Source organism: Canis lupus, chromosome 3 (assembly GCF_003254725.2).
Source record: "Canis lupus dingo isolate Sandy chromosome 3, ASM325472v2, whole genome shotgun sequence".
Lineage (NCBI taxonomy): Eukaryota > Metazoa > Chordata > Mammalia > Carnivora > Canidae > Canis > Canis lupus.
This window is the reverse complement of record NC_064245.1, coordinates 7,898,955-7,918,895: the sequence shown is the minus strand read 5'-3', so window position 1 is coordinate 7,918,895 and position 19,941 is coordinate 7,898,955. Positions and strand designations below refer to the sequence as shown.

Genomic DNA, 19,941 nt, shown 5'->3' with positions numbered 1-19,941 from the left:
GAGAAGGCAAGAAAGCATGAGTAGGCAGGCTGGCAGAGGGAGAAGCAGGCTCCCCACTGAACAGGGAGCCCAACATGGGGTCAATAGCAGGACCCTGGAATCATGACCTGAGCCAAAGGCAGATGCTTAAATGACTGAGCCATCCAGGCACCCTGAGCAGACAATATGCCTAAGCATGCTAAAATTTTTTTATTTTATTTAGATTTTTTCTATTTTTCAGGCCAGTATTTAGAATGCTTAACTATAGTTTTAGTTCTGGTTTTGGTTGTTGTATTACTTGAGGACTAGTGCGTGGTAAACACTGTGCTAAACACTTGGCAGAAATTATTGTATTTTAATCCTCATAATAACCTTATGAAGTTAAATACATAACTCAATTTAAAACTTTTTACTGTTATAATTCATATTGATGGATCATAGATGTATAGCTTAATGATGTATTGCAGAATGAACACAATTACAAAACAGCCAGCTAGGTTATAGATAGAATAATATCATCATTCCAAAACACCCAGATTGCCCCTCCTATCACAACCTCTGTCTTCTCCCCAAAGATACCTACTATTGTGACCTTTAGCACCATATTTTATTTTTTATTTTATTTTATTTTATTTTATTTTATTTTATTATTTTATTTTATTATTTTATTTTATTTTATTTTATTTTATTTTATTTTATTTTATTTATTTTATTTTATTTTATTTATTCATGAGAAACACAGAGAGAGGCAGAGACACAAGCAGAGAGAGAAGCAGGCTCCTCACAGGAACCCGATGTGGAACTCGATCCCAGAACTCCAGGATCACGCCCTAAGCCGAAGGCAGATGCTCAACCGCTGAGCCACCCAGGCTATCCTAGTACCATATTTTAATTATGCCTATTGTTTGAACTTTTTATAAATGAAATCACAAAATACATGCTTTTGGGGGGATGTGGGGTGGGTTTAGCTTCTTTCTTTTATTATGTTTATGAGATTTATCCAGTCTGTTCTTCACTTTTGTTGTCATGTAGGATTACATGGCAACAACAAATATAAATAAATACAGTGCAGTGTGCTCATCTTTTTCACTCTAATCATTTATTTCCAGTTCAAGCTATGAAGATGAGTGCTTTTATGAACATTTTTGTAAAAGTCTTTTGGTGAACGTGTATACACATTTCTTTTGGATATACATTAGAAAGTAAAATTACTAGGTCATAGAGTATGCATATGTTCAAGTTTAGAAAATACAATCAAATAGTTTTCTAATGATACAGCCATATCTTTGTCAGCACTTGGTATGATCACTATGGGGCTATTTTGAGGGATTTTGTTGTAGTTTTAAATTTACATTATCCTCATGACCAGTAAGGATTAGCAATTTCCATGTTTATTGGCCATGTGGATGTGCTTTTTTATGAAGTGCTCCTGGCTTGGACCAATATGGTGTTGAGTAGAAGTGTTGACACTAAACACTTAATTCTCAGGGCACCTGGGTGGCTCAGTCAGTTAAGCATCCGATTGTTGATTTGGTCTCAGGTCATGATCTCAGTGTCATGAAATCCATCCTAAGTTTGTCTCTGGGCTGGGTGTGAAGGCTACTCTCTGACCTTCTCTGTCCCCTCCAAAAAAAAGTAAATACTTCTTCATTCTCAAACTAAAGCAAAATATTCCAAAGAGAACTTTTTGGGGGATTTCGGTTGAGATTACATAAATTTTGCAGATCAGTTTTGAGGGAAATAACACTTAGCAATAGTAGATCCATTATTCTGAGGACTCAATTTATCTCTGAATTTATTTAGCTTTTTTGTATCTTTTTGATAAAATTAAGGGTTTGTATGTCTTGTATCTTTATCACATTAATTCCTAGTTCTTTATGTTTTTATGCTATCATAAAGGATTTATTTAAATTTCATTTTCTGTGGCTCAGTGATCGGGCGCCTGCTTTCGACTCAGATCATGATCCCGGGATCCAGGATTGAGTCCCACAGTCAGGCTCCCTGCAGGGAGCCTGCTTCTCCCTCTGGCTATGTCTCTGCCTCTCTCTCTCTCTCTCAGTCTATGTCTCGCATGAATAAATAAATCTTTAAAAAAAATATGAATTTCATTTTGTTTCTTATTGTATTGAATTTTAACTCATTTTTGTGTGAAGATTTTATAACTAATGACCTTACTAACATGCTGTTACTCATTCTAGTAATTTATCCATAGAGTCATTTGGATTTTCTGCAGATATGATCATACCTATGAATGATGACAAATGGTATTGAGTAGAATTAGTAATGGTGGGTTCAGTAATATTTTAATGATTCATTAACTGTGATGATTCTGTCAAGATTTTAGATATCCTTTAACCAGTTAAAGAAGGTCCTCTTTATTTCCTATACTCCTTATTTTGATGCGTGTTTTTCTGTACTTCTGCTTGACTTCTTTTGGCTGATGTTATATTTGTGAGATTCGTTGATGTAATTGTACTTACTTTTAGCCTATTCATTGTTATTGCTTTAAAATATATGTTTTAATGTATGACTATACCCCAATTTACCCATTCTATTATAGATAAATATTTGATATAACTTTTTCAAATTTGTTTTTTTATCTCGGACTCTATCCTATTTGTCTTGGTACAAACCCAGTAAATATTTAGTAAGTCATCATAAGATTATTTGTGTATGTAGTCATCACATGTGTTGGGAATATTTGGAATAGAATTTAAATATTCTGAAATTTATAAATTAAAATGGTGGGGTTTTTTATTTTTTTACCTTTTATTTATTTATTCATAGACACACAGAGAGAGAGGCAGAGACACAGGCAGAGGGGGAAGCAGGCCCCGTGCAGGGACCCCGATGTGAGACTGGATCCCAGGTCTCCAGGATCACACCCCAGGCTGCAGGCGGTGCCAAACCGCTGCGCCACCGGGGCTGCCCTAAAATGGTGTTTTACTTTGTGCTCATGCCAATGACATTGCTGTATAAAAAAGCTCATCTCTGTTTTTTATTAGTGTCCTTTATTATTATTTCTTATTTATGTTGGCATTTGATGAAATATAATTAAGCATTTGGTTTTATATTCCTTGTTTTTGTCACTGTTTAGTTTTTAGTGTATTTCTTAAAGTCAGGAACTCTGTCATCTGTTTTATGGTACCCATATAATACTAGGCTATTGTAAAAATTCAATTAATATTGATTCATTTGAATCAGCAAACTTGTACATGTGCTTCAACTGACTTCCCCAATTGGTGATTAAATTTATCATAAGAAACTCTTGCTTTACCTGAATTTTAAATGTTATATTCTTTGCCCACAGAATGAAGGCAGGAGATCTTTTAAAATTGATAATGATGATGAACCACATACTTCTAAAAAAGATGAGACTGATCGTGCTGTGATACTGTTCAAACCTATGGTATCAGAGCCAATTCATATACACAGGAAGTCTCCACTTCCAAGATCTAGGAAGATGGCTACAAATGAAGTAAGTGTATGTGTCAGAGCATGTTTTTCATAAAATAAACTAACTATATTTTAATAAAACAGAAAAGAAAATACAGCTTTAATTATGGAGTGTGGAAACCTAAGAGATTTTTAATTGTCAACTTTGCCTCTTTTTCTAATAAATATTTTTAAAATATAGAGGCTGTTAAAAAAGGATTAAGAATCTGGAGCTTTATGTATAGTTTTCATAACAAAGTTCAATAGACAGAGTAAAACGAGACCTTTGAAAACTGATCTGTTTTTCTGTCCTGTCACTTTAGGTTATTCTAATAAGGAACTTTTTTAAAAGTCTGATTTAATAGGCAGAGAATAATATTTACCTGAAAGTTGAGAGGAACTGCCGGAAATGCTTCAACAACTGATTCCAATGATACTGTAGATTAAGATGAAACTCTTAAGTTTTTAGCCTGATTGAAAAATCAGTATAAGAATTTGAAAATTCAGTTGAAAATTTGCTTTTGTATTAAGATCTACAATTAAGGAAGGCTAATTCTTATGTTCTCTAGTAGAATAACATGTAAATAACTACCAAAATAAGATTTAACAGGAAAGCTGAACAGTTGGAATGTAGCTTGTTAAGTAAATCTTTAACACCAGTATACATTTTTATAATTTAAATGCCTTTATTTTAAGTTATCTATATTCTCTATAGGATGATTCTCCCAGCTTATAAAAATGTTTTCTAAATTCTCAAGTTAATGTATAGAGCAAGATTTTAAGATGGAAACAGCCCTCAATTTTTAAGTTAGAAAAATATTTTTGTTGATAATTAAATATGCTGAGTTGTAATAATTAAGTATAACATTTATCTAGCATTTGGTGAGTTAGAACATAAACAACAACAGAAGAATTATGCTCATTTCTGTAGCCCCAAATTATATAAACAAAAGTGCTTTATGACTCTCAAATTTCAAATATATATGTGAGCCAATTTAACAATTATGTAGGAAAAACACTCATCAATAAATAGATTGTGGTAATTTTATAATGGAGAATTACTTGTTAGGGTTTCTGTGATTTGTGATATTTTAAGTAAATCATAAAAGAGGATGACTAATAACTAGAATTTGGATCTATGTTTTAGTATAGCTTAATTAAAAAATGAGAAACCTGGGGTTATGTTCAGGTATCTTTAATTTCAGAAATTTGGGAAATGACATTAATATAACTTAAACTACCATCATGTGAGGGCAGTGATTTTGATGTTGTTGAACAAAGCAATCTGTAAATTAATCAGATTGTTCGAAATTTCACCATTAAACCTTCTCAAAGCACACTGATACAGCCAACTGTGTTGTGAGTCTTCATTTTGCAGCACATTTGTATTTGTAAAATCTTCAACAAAATCACTGCCCTTTGTTAATTTTTAAGACACAGAACACATTTATAAACCTTTTTCTCATAAATACTTAAATAGTTGCTTTCAAGAGATTATTTCTATGCCATGCTAAACTTTTACTTCCATAAGGTAAATTATTCAAGTAAAACCTTGAAGACTTTTTCCAGCGTCCACCATCTCCATGGATATCAGAAGTTTGTACTTCCAAAAGACACACAGAGAAAAAGACTATTCTCTTCATTTTGTGCAAGTAGATTTTACTCTGTCCTCACTGTCTGAAACCTGAACATGCAAACATGTAACTGATGATGTTTGCTGCATGTTTTGCTTACTGAACTCTATAAATAATTATTGGAGCGGGTAGACAAATAAATAGCTTGAAAGTGGAAGCAAGCGCAATTTGAATCCATCTTATCTCTCTTTTAATGTCTGGCAGACAGGTTGTCTTCTACATCATATAATTTCTTTAACCCTTTGCACGGTTCTTTAGTGCTTTGGGTTGAAAGGTTACTGAGTTATAGCGTAGAACATCTTGAATATTTAAAATTAAGCATAATGCTTTAATATTCTAAAAGTTGCTAAAACAGATAATTGTTAAATCTTTCCATATTTAAGGGAGAAGGGACAACTATTAAGCAGTATCAATATTTTGTATATTTAAGATAAGGTAATTCTTGTAATTGTTATCACATACAATTAGATTTATAAGTCATTCCTGTCAGTTTCTCAAATATTTGAAATATTTGGCTCCCAATTACTGTTTAATAGTTTCTTAAAAATTGGTAAACAAATGCAAACAAACTGTATTTTTTTTTCTTTCTGATCATTTGGCTCTGTTGTATCTAACTTTGCATGCTCTGCTTTTTTTTTTTTTTTTTTTTTTTGCCCCCTTTCTCACTTCCAGGAAGAGAGCCCCCTGAGTGTGTCTAGCCCAGAGGGTACTGGTACCTGGCTGCATTATACCAGTGGTGTGGGTACTGGGCGTCGAAGACGCAGATCAGGGGAACAAATCACTTCTTCCCCTGTCTCCCCCAAATCATTGGCTTTCACATCCAGTATTTTTGGCTCATGGCAACAGGTTTTTAAACTTTACTTCATTAAACATTTTCCTACCCGCATTCAGAGAAACAAACAGCTGTCTTTGAGGACATCTAATCCCTTATATTTAACATCAGAGTAAATCCTTCTGTATTTTAATTTTTACATCATTGAATAATGTTTGTGATACCGGACAATATTCAAGAGTAAAAAAAACCTCTTATAGTGCATGTGTTTAGGATTTTTACTGGGAGGGTTTTAAATATCCAGGATTTAAAAATTAAATCAATAAATTTTACACTCCTGGAACTTTAGCGTGTTAATAAAAAACTTTAAAAAGGAAAGAAATCTTTTTTGACATAGTTGTCCTTTAAAACATTCAGAAACAAGATTACCTAATTTAATGGTAAGAAAATTTAATAGCCTTTTTGCCCATAATTGAAAAATTAGATTCCATTTGGAATTTGCTGAGAATATGAACATTTTTTACAGTATCAAAATTTATGTGGTCCTGTGTTAATTAGCAGGGTACATCTAATACTAATTGTTCTCTCCCTCGCTATTCCATTATCTGGAAGTATCTAATTTAAGGATACATTCAGTTTGGTGTTTTTTTGAGTTGTATATTTTAACGCTCTCTTTATAAGAGAATGCAATATATAGGTGCCCATCAGCAATATGGGCCAAAATAAAAGGACTTCAGAAGGACTTTCTGTGATGACATTTGGAAATTTAAAATACTAGGGGTTTTTTTTTGGTTTTTCTGTCTTAACAATGGAAGGTCTGCTGTTATACATGACTTTTCCAAGAATTTCAGCAATTTCCTTTTGGAAATATAATGCATTTGATTATAGGAAAAGGGATTATGGTATCCATTAAGGCTGTGAATATTTAAAGGTTACTCTGATAAAGCCCGTGCATGGATCAGTAATTGTATGGTGACCTCAACAGTCTCTGTCTGTCTTTTCTTTTGTTTGTGATTGTTTTTCCCCCCTTCAAATACAGGAGCTGTTTAAGAGTGGGCATTTGGCTTCTTTTAAGAGTGAAATTATATCAATCTATTAATTGTTTCTTTTCATCTGTCTTGTTTCATACATGATATTTCATTCTGAATGCCTGCTTCGCACCACTTCATTGCAAGGACTTCATATGAAATGGACTCCCTTCAGAAGGGGATCTTGCATGATCTTTCATGTTTTATGTATTTCTACTAATATTTATCATACAGCTTATTAACCTTTGTCTGTCTGGAACAGGCTGCAAATGAAGTATGGACTTTTGAATTGATTTTACTGTTTTACCTCATTTATTTTACTTTCCTTGCACAGGTTGTATCTGAAAATGCTAATTATTTGAGAACACCAAGAACTCTTGTGGAACAGAAGCAGAACCCTACTGTAGGTATGTGGTCTAAAAGAAATTCTATTCCAAACCTTCTTCAACTTGCTATTTTGCACACATGTAAAACTCTTCAGTGATGAAAGCATGACCAAATGCTATGCTTTAGTTTTTATTTAACCTGTATTAATTTAAAAATGTGTTGTACAACTCAAAGTATACAGTAAGGTTTCAATAGAATGAACAAGAAACAGCATTTAATTTGATTTATAACTGTTTTGAATGTCTGCAGTGTAAGCTACTTAGTCCAGTTACCAATGCTAGTTTTTGTATTCTATACATTAAAATCCCAAAATATTTTAATGAGGAAGGAAATTTCATTTTTCCTGGCTGATAAAATTGTAAATATGCCATTGCATACAAAAAAGAACCTTCTGCTAAAAAGAAAAAGAAAAAAAAAAAAAAGAACCTTCTTCTTTCCTGATAAAAAAAGTGGGGAGTGTTTTAAGCCCTTTCTTGGTGTGTTAATTTTCCTTTTGATTATCTCCTAAGGAAAACCAAAGCAAAACTAATGCATAGGGGCAGTTGTTACTCATTACTGACCTGTAGAACATAATTGGTTCTTTGCAAATAGTATTGCAAAGCAACACTGAAACTTATCAGTTTTAAGCTCATTGTTGATAAACTATATGGAGTAAGTGGCATAGTATTTTCTCTATAAATAGTTGTCTAAATAGTTTTAATAAAAGCATAAATAAGTTTCAACTATATACTTTGATCTACATACTAAGTATATGAACTATTTGTTGATGCCTATTAAAGATCTTCCTTAATTATATATAGTTTATGTTGACAGCTTTTAATATTCCCACATTATCTTACTTTATGTATCATAACATATTTGATAGAAATTTATTTAATCTTTACCAAGTGGTAAAAGTTTTGCTTGGGTGTAAATACTTTTCCTACAAATTAAGCGTCAGTTTATACTGGCTGTGTTTTATTTGTTAATAATGTGTTTCATGGGGTCTTATTAATTAAGATCTGAAGACATTTAAGTATTAGAAATTTAAGGTGTTTAGGCCTGGATGACCTACAAGGAATTGTTCTCACATGGTCTTCTCACAAATTAGTAAGCTTTAATTTGCTTCATTTTGTAACATGCATTAATGATTTTTAACTCAGGGGTATCAGAAAAGATTCTTCATTTACAGACACACATTAAAAAATATTGCTCTATTATGGCTACATTTGTGCTAGGAATGTTTTTTTATATGAACTGTTCATGCAAACTGACAGTATCCCTTATCAACCTAAATTAATTTCTGTATTAGTATTTTAATGCTTTTAATATATGTATGTCTAATTATGGTGTAGACATATTATTTTCTCTAAAGGCAACATTTTACCCAGTGTTAAATACCCTCATTTGTACATATGATAAGTGGTGGTAGTGATTATATTAAAGTCTACATTACAAATGAATTGTGAGTCTGTTCAAGGCACTGCCAGCTAAGTGTGGTAAGAGCCATGTTATTGCATGCTGCATGAATTCCCAATGTGAATGGAAGAACACCCGTTGTGTATGTATTTTCTCTAACTCCCATCAGGGTCTCACTGTGCGGGCCTGTTTAGCACCTCGGTGCTCGGGGGTTCTTCAAGCGCACCTAACCTACAGGATTATGCTCGTACTCATCGTAAAAAGCTGACTTCTTCTGGCTGCATAGATGGTATGTGCACACATGCACACACAGATTCATATCCACACTCCTGCACACACCCATGAGCATACGGTACTTCTCAAAGGCAAGCCTAAGTCCACTGATTCAACTGGAATTGTAGCACCCTTTGGTGACACCCAGCTCCTAAATGACAATCACTGCTCTCTTACCTATGGCTTGGATCCATGTTTCATCAGAGTTAATTGTAGTTAGACATACAGTACTCATTCAATGAACAGTTTGTCGAAATGTGACAGTTAGAACTGCATCAGGTGTACTGGTCTTTTAGACGGTCAGTAAGCCATACTATGAAGAATAAATCTTTGATCTTTTAAACATTTGTTCATTGTTATCCCTCATTTTACTTAGCGATAGTGATCTAAACGAAATAAAGTGAACAGAATATTTGTAAGTAGAAGACAATCTTCTGGTAATATTTTTATAGAAATAAACATAGGATGAGAATATTTTAGAATCCCTAGTTGGAGAGCCTCTCACTGTTAATATACCTTAAGGGTATATATTCAAATTGTCTTTTGAGGCTCATGGAAACCTGTGCCTTCTGTTAGCCCCTTCTGGATTAGATGTATTTAAAACTTTTTCTCATATATCCACAAATTTACTTAAGTCAGTAAAACATGGATTTACCAGAATTGCTGGCTCATCCTGCTTTTCTTTCTTTTGTATATTTCATTAAACACTTTGCCTCTATCATCAAGCCATTTTACTTTTAACCAGTACCCTCTTTCATTCCCTTCTGCATGTCACCTAATTCTAACCTCCTTATATATTTGTTTTTTCCCTCTTTTTTTAAGTGTCCTTCTTTTGGTAGCTGTTACGAATTTCAGGTACCTGTTTTTCTCTTTCTCAGACGCCACACGCGGTTCTGCTGTTAAAAGGTTTTCTATCTCATTTGCTCGACACCCAACCAATGGTACGTTTTGCTTTTATTTTAAAAGATACTCCCCTGCTTCATCCTTTTTTATTTTTCTTTTATTTCAAACTGTGGGGTATACAGTATCATTCATTTCTCCATTCTTAAATTTCAGTTGGCATATAATTCCAACTTATTCATCCAAAGTATTGATACTGTCTAGCTCCCTTTTTCAGTTGTAATTTACACAATCATTTAACATCACTCATCAAAGTTTTAAATGATCACAATGATGAGTATTAATATTAAATTAGCACCTAAAAATCCCTTCTAATTTCTCAAGTGATCAGTCTACACAAATTTTAAAAATACAACAATTAGTATTGTTTTCTTTTTAATTCTTAATCATTTTAATGTTTTTTCTTCCTAATTTGTTTTCTGATCACATGGTTGTTTTATTGAGTTACTTAATAAAAATACACAGCCACACTTGTCAAATAACCAAAAGAGAGGTGTCTTTGAAAAGTTCTTGGGAACCAGGAGATGCAGATTTCACTGTGTAATATCATTTATCTGTGGCTCTTTGTCTAAAGCAAAACTCAATTTGGTCTGGAGCACTCCAATAACTTCATCTAGCATTCACTTTGTTCTCATATAGCAATATGGTTTGCTGTTGTCAAGCAACCGATTTTTTTTTTTGGTACCGCTTTTTGTTAAAATTTGGAGAACTCACAATAGGAAGACGACTAAGCTAAAAATCTAGAAAGCTAGTTCAATTCAATTTCTGAGGCTGAACAGTGAAGTGTTTCATGGCCATTGTTTATAAACTGAATCGTTACACTATTACAGCTTTCTTACACAGAACTTGTTCTTCTTGGACAAGAGGGAGTATTTACAGATCATTTTTAAATAATTGAGGATCAAAGAATTTGAAAGAAAACATACAGATTTCTGCTTTTATTTGGAATGAAGATAACTTTTATCCCTGGATTTCTTTTTAACTACAAATAAATCTTTCAAAAACTCAAGTCAAGTCTTTGAAAAACTTATATGAAACTAAAGGATTAAACACAGTTTATAGTCATTGTCCTCCTTTCTGGATCCTTTAACAGTACACTTAAATAACAGTGCACTAAATATTTCCTGGAGGTGAAGTAAGAAGATCTTATCCTCAACAAGAGAAAATTTAGCCCTTAAAGCCTGATGTGCTTTCCCTCCTTTGTAGCTCTTTAAATGCTACTTTCTGAAGAAAAAGATCCTTATTTGATACAGCTGCAGCTTCTAAAGAACCCACATGCATAAGAACCTCTTAGAAGAAAAACCAAAGTCACAAGAAAAACAGAAGCCACAAAATTCTAAGAAGAGACATTGCAGGTTTAAGACTGACTATAGTTTTTGTGTGGAATGCTTTTGTATTTATAGCCAGTATTGCAAATTTTATATAGGAGAAATCTGTTGTTTACTGAAGCTTTAAAAAAAAATGGTTAAATTTAACAGAAAATAGAGTAACTTTATATTCCTTTGGCTAAGACTTTTTTTTTAAATGTGGGTTTTCCACCCGTGTGACTTAATGCATGTAAAATGCATTCCTTTCAACTCTAGAAATGTTTCTTTTGAGTTTTCAAGATTTTTTTCTCTTTTATTCTGTGTTGTCTTATCTGTCCTATGAATTGTCATTTGACTCTTTCACTTTTTATTTCCCCTAACTTTTATGTTATTTCCATCTTAATACATATCATGGACTTACCCCTCCCTTCATCTTTAGTTCAAGGAACATGGTGAAACAAGTATCTTCTGACAGTGCTTTACCTTATTTTCTGGGCCTCTGTGCAGAACACCTACACCTCTATAGGTGCTGGTCCGTTTCCTCTGTGGAATGTCTAGGCTCCAGTGGTATGTTTTTATAGCTTCTAAACATGACAGCAGGGTGGCTTTTTAAATTGCTGCGCTAACCCTTTCATTGTGGATTAATTACAAAGTTTACTAAAGATAAATGGGGGAACAATGTAGTCCAGAAGAACTTGATTCTGTTGTTATTTGTCTGTTAAAATATCTAACAGGCAAATGCAAGGAAATAGTTGTCACAAAACACTTGCAAGCATTCTGAGGAGAGGATAAAAAAAAAAAATCACATTGTTAAGTTTAGTGTAATGCAAAGAAAGGGTTTGCGTGTATTTGCATGAATCTTGTACTTTAAAAAAATGTAATACTTGTGCAAGCCTAATTTTTTTAATGCTTATTTTAGGTGCTTTAGCTGCTGTTATGGTATATAGTTTCTGTTTTGTTTTGTTTTTGAGTATATGTAATGTTCCGTCATGCTTTGGTTTGCACCTGAAAATCAAACATACTGGTTTTATAAACTTTTTTGTTATATTCATAGGAAGATTAGGTTCTCTCTTAACCATAGTTTCCCTACTTCAGTCAATACTTAGGCAGTTCTCAGGTCACTATTTCCTCCCCAAATTTAGTAAATACCAGTCACTGTTAAAATGAGCACGTGCGTATTGAAGCAGAGGGTTTACAGTCTATTTGAGTTTGATTAATTTTTACTTTTTATTTAATAATACTAGCCTTTATATAAAATCTTAAGTATTAAAAATATTTCCTTTGGAGGAAAATTAGTTTGAATTTTGGAAAGAATAGATACAGAAGGACTTGTTATTTTAGTTGTTTATGAAAGCAATTTTAAAAGCCATTCAGTTGAATAAAGTTTAAATAAATAGGCAATTTTTATAAAAAGCAAATAACCAATATCCTATTTGTTTAAAGAAACTGTATATTTAAGGGTTTTTGTTTCACTGATGGTATTAATATATATGTGCATGGTTTGTTTCATGAAATTTTTGTATTTCTGTGCCATTGTTGAATGCAAATTTGTCTGTATTTTGTATTGCTTTTTACTTGGCCTGACTTTATTCAGCTAGCAATTTCAACAATAGAATTATTGAGTTAATTCAATAAAGGTAGGTAAAATGTGTTTTGAAATTTGATTTTCAGCATAATTGAATGAATGTTGTTTTCAGGTCACACTAAGGGAGTTATTGTTGGCCTTGGTATGATTAGAAAAGCTATTTTAAATCACTACTTCACAAGTAATTACAACATAATTATTCTTCAACAAGAAGTTAATTTTAGCATCCTGGCATCAGGGACACATCATGGCATCAACTTAATTCACCTGTCAAGTAGACCTGATTTTTTTTAAAGTAAAAACTGAAACAATATAATGTTTTCTGTTTTTCCCCCAGGGTTTTTCTTTAAGTATCATTCTTAGGTTTTACCAAAATATAGTATAAAATTGTGTGCATGCTGTACTATGTGATTACATTTAAAATGAAATCTTTGTCACATCCTGTTCCAACCCCATATCGCATAGCATCTGGTGTCATGACTTCAGAGATCTCATGTGTTTGCATGTAATAGATTGGAAAGACCTAACCCATACAGTTCTAAGCAATGGTCTTCTTTCTTCTTAGTTAATGATTTTTTTTTTTAAATATCCAAATTTTTTTCATTTTTTTTTCAGGCTTTGAATTGTATTCCATGGTGCCATCTATTTGTCCTCTAGAGACTCTTCACAATGCCCTGTCTTTAAAGCAGGTGGATGAATTTCTTGCTTCCATTGCTTCTCCATCAAGTGAAGTTCCACGGAAGAGCCCTGAAATCTGTAGGATTATTATTTTATTATTTTTATTATTATTATTATTATTGTTGTTATTTTGTGGCAGTAGATATTATCTGAACATAAGAAGAATTATGACAACAAACTCAAGTAGTGGTAATGAATAGAATTTTAGGACAGAAGGAGGTATAAAGGAGCATTACTTGCAGTGTGCCACATTTCTTGACTCCTCCTCAAAATCTTTTTCCTTCCCAAAAGGAAAAAGAAAAATCTAAGACCCAACGATAGAAGTCAACAATATAGAGTCATGGCCTTTTTTTCACATTCTTATCATGTGTCATTTTATAATAAACTTCTTAAAAATTACAAAATATCATTCATCGGTAACCCACACATGCACACATGCCCATCCCCACACCTTTGGGTGTTGAATAAATGAATAAGATGAAGCCCTTGACTAAAAACTAAAGAGAGCAAATTAGGACAAAAGGGTTTTCAAGTTCTTTAGAAAATATTCTGAAAAGGTTTATTCATTGTGTGAAGAAAAGAGATTCATGGCTCAGTAAGTTTTAGAAACCGTGTATCATATCCCACCTCCCTTTTGAGAGAGTTGCATTAGTGTAGAAACAGCTAAGGTTTCTCTGCAAGGAAAGCTGCAAACCCAGATTTTCCAAAACTTCCCTTTTGAGAAAACACGTTTTTGGTGACACGTTTAAACATTCGTTTGTGCTGTGGTGAGGAACATCATTTTGGGAAACCTTTAGGGCTACCGTTTTGGGGTATGAGAAGTCCAGTGGCTACTGTCATTCTCAGCTCTTTTGGATCCTTCAGCACATTGGATTTTCCAGTTTAGGAAGCATCAGGTTGGGGCGAGCATGCTCTGCTCTGTTAAGAATCGTGCTGGGACTAATCATATCTTTGGAAAGTCAAAAACTGTCAGTGTATACTGATCTCCTTTTCATAAAGTACATTCTGCAAATCTGTTTCTCTGAAGAATGAAAGCCAAGGTCTTGGAAAGAAAGCCACTTCCATGCCTTGCTGTTATCCTCCTTTTTTGGGCTGCCACATTGTATTATTCTATTATACAGTGTTCTGTTCACATTGTATGCTGTCTGAATGGTACCCCCTGCATTTCTGCAGTCTTGTAGCCTTCCCTTTTCTCCTACTTGTGATAGCAGAGGTCAACATTGAATCCTTAATGGTAATGGAGAGATATCTAGGCATTCTAAAATACTTTTAGGAATGGTTTTATGAAGTAGGTTTTCATTTCAAATTTGCATATGAATATCTGATTCTGAGAACCGATAATAACCAGATGAAATAACTTCTCTGAGCAGTATGAAGTCAAAGTCAGGAAAACGAAGCATGTTCGGCTCCCTTTCTTTGTTAGCTGATAGGATAGATAGTGCTTCTCCCCAGCATGCAATAGGGAACCTGAATGCATTCTCATTTACCCTTTACCCCCTTTATACTTGATGTTTCACTGCTTCCCTGGGGCAAAGATTTATAATCTTAAAAAAAGAGATCAAAGAAAGATTCTATTAAATTAGAACTTAGGATAGATATCAATGCCATTTAGACTCTAGAAGATTTTCAGTGAATGACTTAAGGGAAATAGCAGTAATAACATCTGTTTCTTTTGGAAAGAAAATTGTGAAATATTTACAAAAAGATCATCTCTGAAGGTATATTATGTGGTTCCATTACATTATGTTGGCTTTATTTCTGTGGTTAGTGAATCCAGTTCATCAGAGCGTATTATTGAAGTATATTGTTGAATTGAAGGATATTAAATTCCTTTTCCAGTTCAGATTAGTTCTTCTCTATATCATGGATGCAAGTTGTACCCCAAGGCCTCTAGCTCTCTTAAAATTTTATTTCATTACTTACTAAGGGAATTAGATGAGAATATAAATACAGTTAACGCAGCTCGTAGAGTTGGATAAAGCTTAAGTCCATGTAGTTCATTGGTCTTGGGTCTGTATTGCCAGGAGCTTTTGGAAGTTCCATGAGGAAGAGGATGTGGAGTGGTTAGGCCTTATGTCTGTGTGGCTGCTTCAACCAGAGTATCAGTTTTCATCATTTTATTTAAGATTTCATTTGAGAAAAATTTACTGTTGAAAGAAAAAAGCTTAGATACCGTTGAGGAAATCAAGTAGTTAGTGGTCAAGCAAACCCAGGTCTTCTAAAGTGTATGGTTTTTTACTTCTTTTTGAATAGTAAAGAAAATAGATGCCAATTATAATAAAAATTATCTGAGTCCTATATTTTATACTGTAACTGTAGAATTAATAGGTTGTAATCACAGTATTTTTACACTATTTATACTTACTTCCCTGAATTATCAAGGAATTAGCATTATAATATAAACTGTATTGATTTTGTACTGTTTATAACAAAGAAGCTGACATTGTTAATGCTCTGTCATTCAGAAAGGCTTTTTCCTCAGGAAAAAATCAATTTTGTGGTAACTAGTAGTAACTTACAATGGGAGACTAACCATATCAGTTGGGGGGAAAGGTGTGGAAATGCTAATTGGACAAGTTAGAGATAGAAGTTAACAAGATAAAATATGCTAGCAGGAAGGAGCTTAGTAGTGGTATAGTGTTTTACGTAGTACTTTACGGATTTTTTTTCATCGCTTGCATATTGTATCATTAATGACTACTTGGAGCTTCTGCCAATGGGATTTATATTCATTCAGTGTAGATAAATACCAACCATCTAAGGCACATTTGCTATAATTGGCCCACATATTTATTTTTTAGAGACATGCTGTTTATTGCTATCAGATCCTCCCCCAAAATTGCAAAAGTAGGCAAATGTGTTTTAGCTAATTTTTTTTTAAAGATTTTATTTATTTATTAATGAGAGACACAGAAAGAAAGGCAGAGACACAGGCAGAGGGAGAAGCAGGCTCCATGCAGGGAGTCCAATGGGGGACTCAATCCCGGGACTCCAGGATCACGCCCTGAGCCGAAGACAGGTGCACTCAACTGCTGAACCACCCAGGCATCCTAGCAAATGTGTTTTTTCTTGACTCCTCATCTCCCTTCAGTTAGGAACTAAGAAGCTCATGCCAGGAGCTTCCTGCTCTGGCCTGTCCTTCCCCAGAGGACTTCATACTTAAGAATTATCCCAGCTTTTTCTTTTTACACTTCTTAATTGCCCCACTTGATTACAAAGAAGAAAAAAAATCTATAAAATTCCCTTGCATTAAGATAAATCCCAACAGTAATATAGGAAGACAGTTTAATTTATTATTTATAATCTATTAGTTTATTCTTAAATATAATAGTTTAGTAGACCATAGTGTTTGTAAATTAACTATCCTCGAATCTTTACTTCATATTTTTAAGAAAAAAACAATTTGAGACACTTTTCTTTTTTTTTTTTTTAAACCAGGCAGTACAACTTGTGCCATCAGCTCTCTGCCATCCCTTAAGCATCTGAGATTCTATCAGGGCAGGATAAAATTATGTTTGTTGCTCTATTTCTTGTTGGCATACCTTTAGTAAATACCGCTAAATGCTTATTAATAATTTACAGTATAAACAGAACATCTATTTGGATAAGAGCACACAAGAATTTTTTATAGGAAAGATGATTTTGCTGAATTTACTCTATAAACCTTGCATTGTCTTTTTTTCACCTGTAATGTATATTCATAACTCCACTAAATATGTAATTAGAAATTTCTAAAATGTAAGGATTTAGCAAGAAATTATTGAACTGCCATATCTGGTTTTTTTTTTTTTTTTCAGCCTCTGCAGCTTCACGTACCAGTCCAGTAATGAGAAGAAAAATATCTTTAAATACATATACACCTGCAAAGATCCTCCCAACACCACCAGCTACCTTAAAGAGTACGAAAGCAAGCAGCAAGCCAGGTTAGGAGTATGTGTGAATTTATGGATTCTGTATAGCAATTGGAGGAATAATAATAGCTTGTGTTTTGAGTTTAAAATCTGTTTTTAAGAAGGATCATTATACTTCTTAGAGGTAAAAACTGTTATTGTAGTATATTGATGTATTTATATTTTTTCTCTTAATTCTCTCCCCCACCCTTGTATCTGTTAATTTAATATATTTCATAGTCATACTTTTCTGCAAACTAACTTATGAACTCTTTTTGCTTTTCTTTTGAGCCTAGGCATTATTTTAGTCATATGAATTTTTTTTCTTTCTTTACAATGTTTTTTTTTAAAAGATTTTATTTTTATTTATTCATAAAAGATACGGAGAGAGAGGTAGAGACATAGGCAGAGGGAGAAGCAGGCTTCCCACAGGGAGCCCAATGTGGGACTCGACCCCAGGACCCCAGGATCATGCCCTGAGCCGAGGGCGGATGCTCAACTGCTGAGCCACCCAGGCGTCCCTCTTTACAGTGTTTTTACTTCTCTATTCTCAGTCTAATGATGTGAATATCAAATTCAACTGTCTTTTGTCAACTTTTTCTGTTTTTTTTTTTTTTTAAGGTTTTATTTTTTTAGTAATCTTTACACCCAACCTGGGGCTTGGAACTCACAACCCCAAGATCCAGAGTCATATGCTCTACCAACTGAGCCAGGCACGCACCCCAGCTTTTTTCTATTTTTATTTTTTGATATATTTGATTGTGTTGTTGATCCTTCCTGAAATCTTATCTCATTCTTTTTTTTTTTTCTCTTATCTCATTATAACTTCCACAATGCACTCTGTCTTGATGTTCTTTCCATTTATCTGATTCTTCTACTCTTGTTTGATGGTCCTTCTTCATCCTACATTCTTATGCCAAACAAGGACATTCAACCTCAACCATTGACTTTTTTCTTACCCTATACTTTTATTCTTCAGAGAATCTGGATAGCTCTGAGGTTTTGACTGTATCCTCACTGGAAATTTCTTAATTCTTTTCCTCATGTTACTGCTCTCATATATTCTCTTGGTTAAGAGTTTGTGCTTGAGAGTGGGAGGAACCTAGATTAAAATCTCAGCTCTACTACTTATTAGCTATTTAACCTTGGGTAAGTTACTTAACCTCTCTGAACGTCAGTTTCATAGTCATAAAATCAGGGTAATAGTGTATCTTAAAGGTTATCAGAAATGAATCCAATAATATATATAAAGCACTTGACACATGTGGTAAACACTCACTAAATGTTAGCTGCCGTTGTTGCTATAGTGTTGCCAAACCGTTCTCTTTACTTCTCTCCGAATAAATCCCTGTCATTTTTCTTCTTCTAAAATATTCTCCCCTTACTGCCTATCTTCAAGACCCAACCCAGCCCCCTCCACTGGTGATATATTTATATGATTACCAAAACAAGAACTCTGATGACACTGTACTGCTGACTTGATTATTTATACCTGATTACAGCTCTGTCAGATTATCAGGCCTTATGAGTTACAGGCAATATCTTAAATATATTTAAACTTAGTACATTCTAAATAATCAGAATATGCAGGTACAGACAACTGAAAAAGTATCTTAAATATAAGTTGTGGTATATTCATTCCATACACAACTCAAAGTTAACATTTGTATAGTGTTTTTTTATGCCGCAAAGTGCTTTTTTAGTCATATTTCTAAACATGCCTCCTGGCCATGCTGTTAGGGATGAAAAAGTTGTAGACAGGTTATGACTTATCCCTGTTCACAGAGCTAGCAATTGGTAGATCTAGGATTTGAATACGCTTTGAATCACAGTTCTCTATATATTAGACACATAATAAATGCATTATTTCATAAGCATTTTTTAATAATAAAGAGGAAATAATAATATATTTGACTTTTCAAATACAGCTTAAGCCAGTCTTGCATTCCTGGGATAAACCCTACTTGGTCATGATGAATAATTTATGTATATATTGCTGGATTCAATTTGACTTTGAGGATTTGGGCACCTGCATTTGTGAAAGATAGTGATTGGTCTGTAGTTGGATTTTTGGTTTGTTTTCTTTTTTTTTTGTTTTTGTAATGTCTTCCAGATTTTGGTATCAGGTTGATGCTGGCCTCATAAAATGATTTGGGAAGTTTTCTTCTATTTTCTGAATGAGTTTTTGTTAGGTATTTCTTAAATTTTGATAGAATTAATTTTCTGTTTCATTTTAGTGATGGCTTTGGTAATTTGTATTTTTCAAGGAACGTGTTCATTTTATCTAGGTTGTCAACTTTCTCATTACTTTACTATCCTTTTAATGAATGTACTGATAATTTGTGTTCTGAAACACAAATGAAACGTTGTGTTCAACGTTTACATTTCATTTTTTTTTCTTCACTACTCTCACTAGGGTTTTATCCATTCCGTTGATGTTTTCAAAGAACTAGATTTTCGCTGTTTGTTTTTCTGTTTGTTTTATATTTCACTGATTTCTGCTCTTTAATATTGTCTTCCTTCTACTAATTTGGGTTTACTTTCATCCTCTATTACTAGTTTCTTAAATCACTTTTTGTTAGACATTGCTTCTCCCTTATATAAACATTAAAGCTACAAGTTTCCCTGTAAGTACATCTCAGCAAAAGTTAACATTTTATTTTCATTCTCATGCA

The 19,941-nt window shown here is 33.3% G+C and overlaps 1 protein-coding gene across 39 annotated transcripts in view; it reads left to right on the top strand.

Annotated features, from left to right (window-relative positions):
• The window catches only part of PPIP5K2 (diphosphoinositol pentakisphosphate kinase 2), a 101,694-nt gene that overhangs the window by 49,850 nt on the left and 31,903 nt on the right, over positions 1–19,941 (top strand). For 7 of the 39 annotated variants that reach the window (XM_035714720.2, XM_035714719.2, XM_035714718.2 and 4 more), the window contains 9 exons: positions 3,290–3,457; positions 4,946–5,062; positions 5,721–5,894; positions 7,183–7,255; positions 8,803–8,922; positions 9,785–9,847; positions 11,621–11,680; positions 13,314–13,454; positions 17,174–17,299. In XM_035714720.2, the coding sequence (XP_035570613.1) occupies positions 3,290–3,457; positions 4,946–5,062; positions 5,721–5,894; positions 7,183–7,255; positions 8,803–8,922; positions 9,785–9,847; positions 11,621–11,680; positions 13,314–13,454; positions 17,174–17,299 (1,042 nt within the window). Of the gene's footprint in view, positions 1–3,289; positions 3,464–4,945; positions 5,063–5,720; positions 5,895–7,182; positions 7,256–8,802; positions 8,923–9,784; positions 9,848–11,012; positions 11,461–11,552; positions 11,585–11,620; positions 11,681–13,313; positions 13,455–17,173; positions 17,300–19,941 lie in introns of those variants that run through there. The other 32 variants (XM_049108142.1, XM_025438126.3, XM_049108144.1 and 29 more) reach the window with 25 other exon arrangements.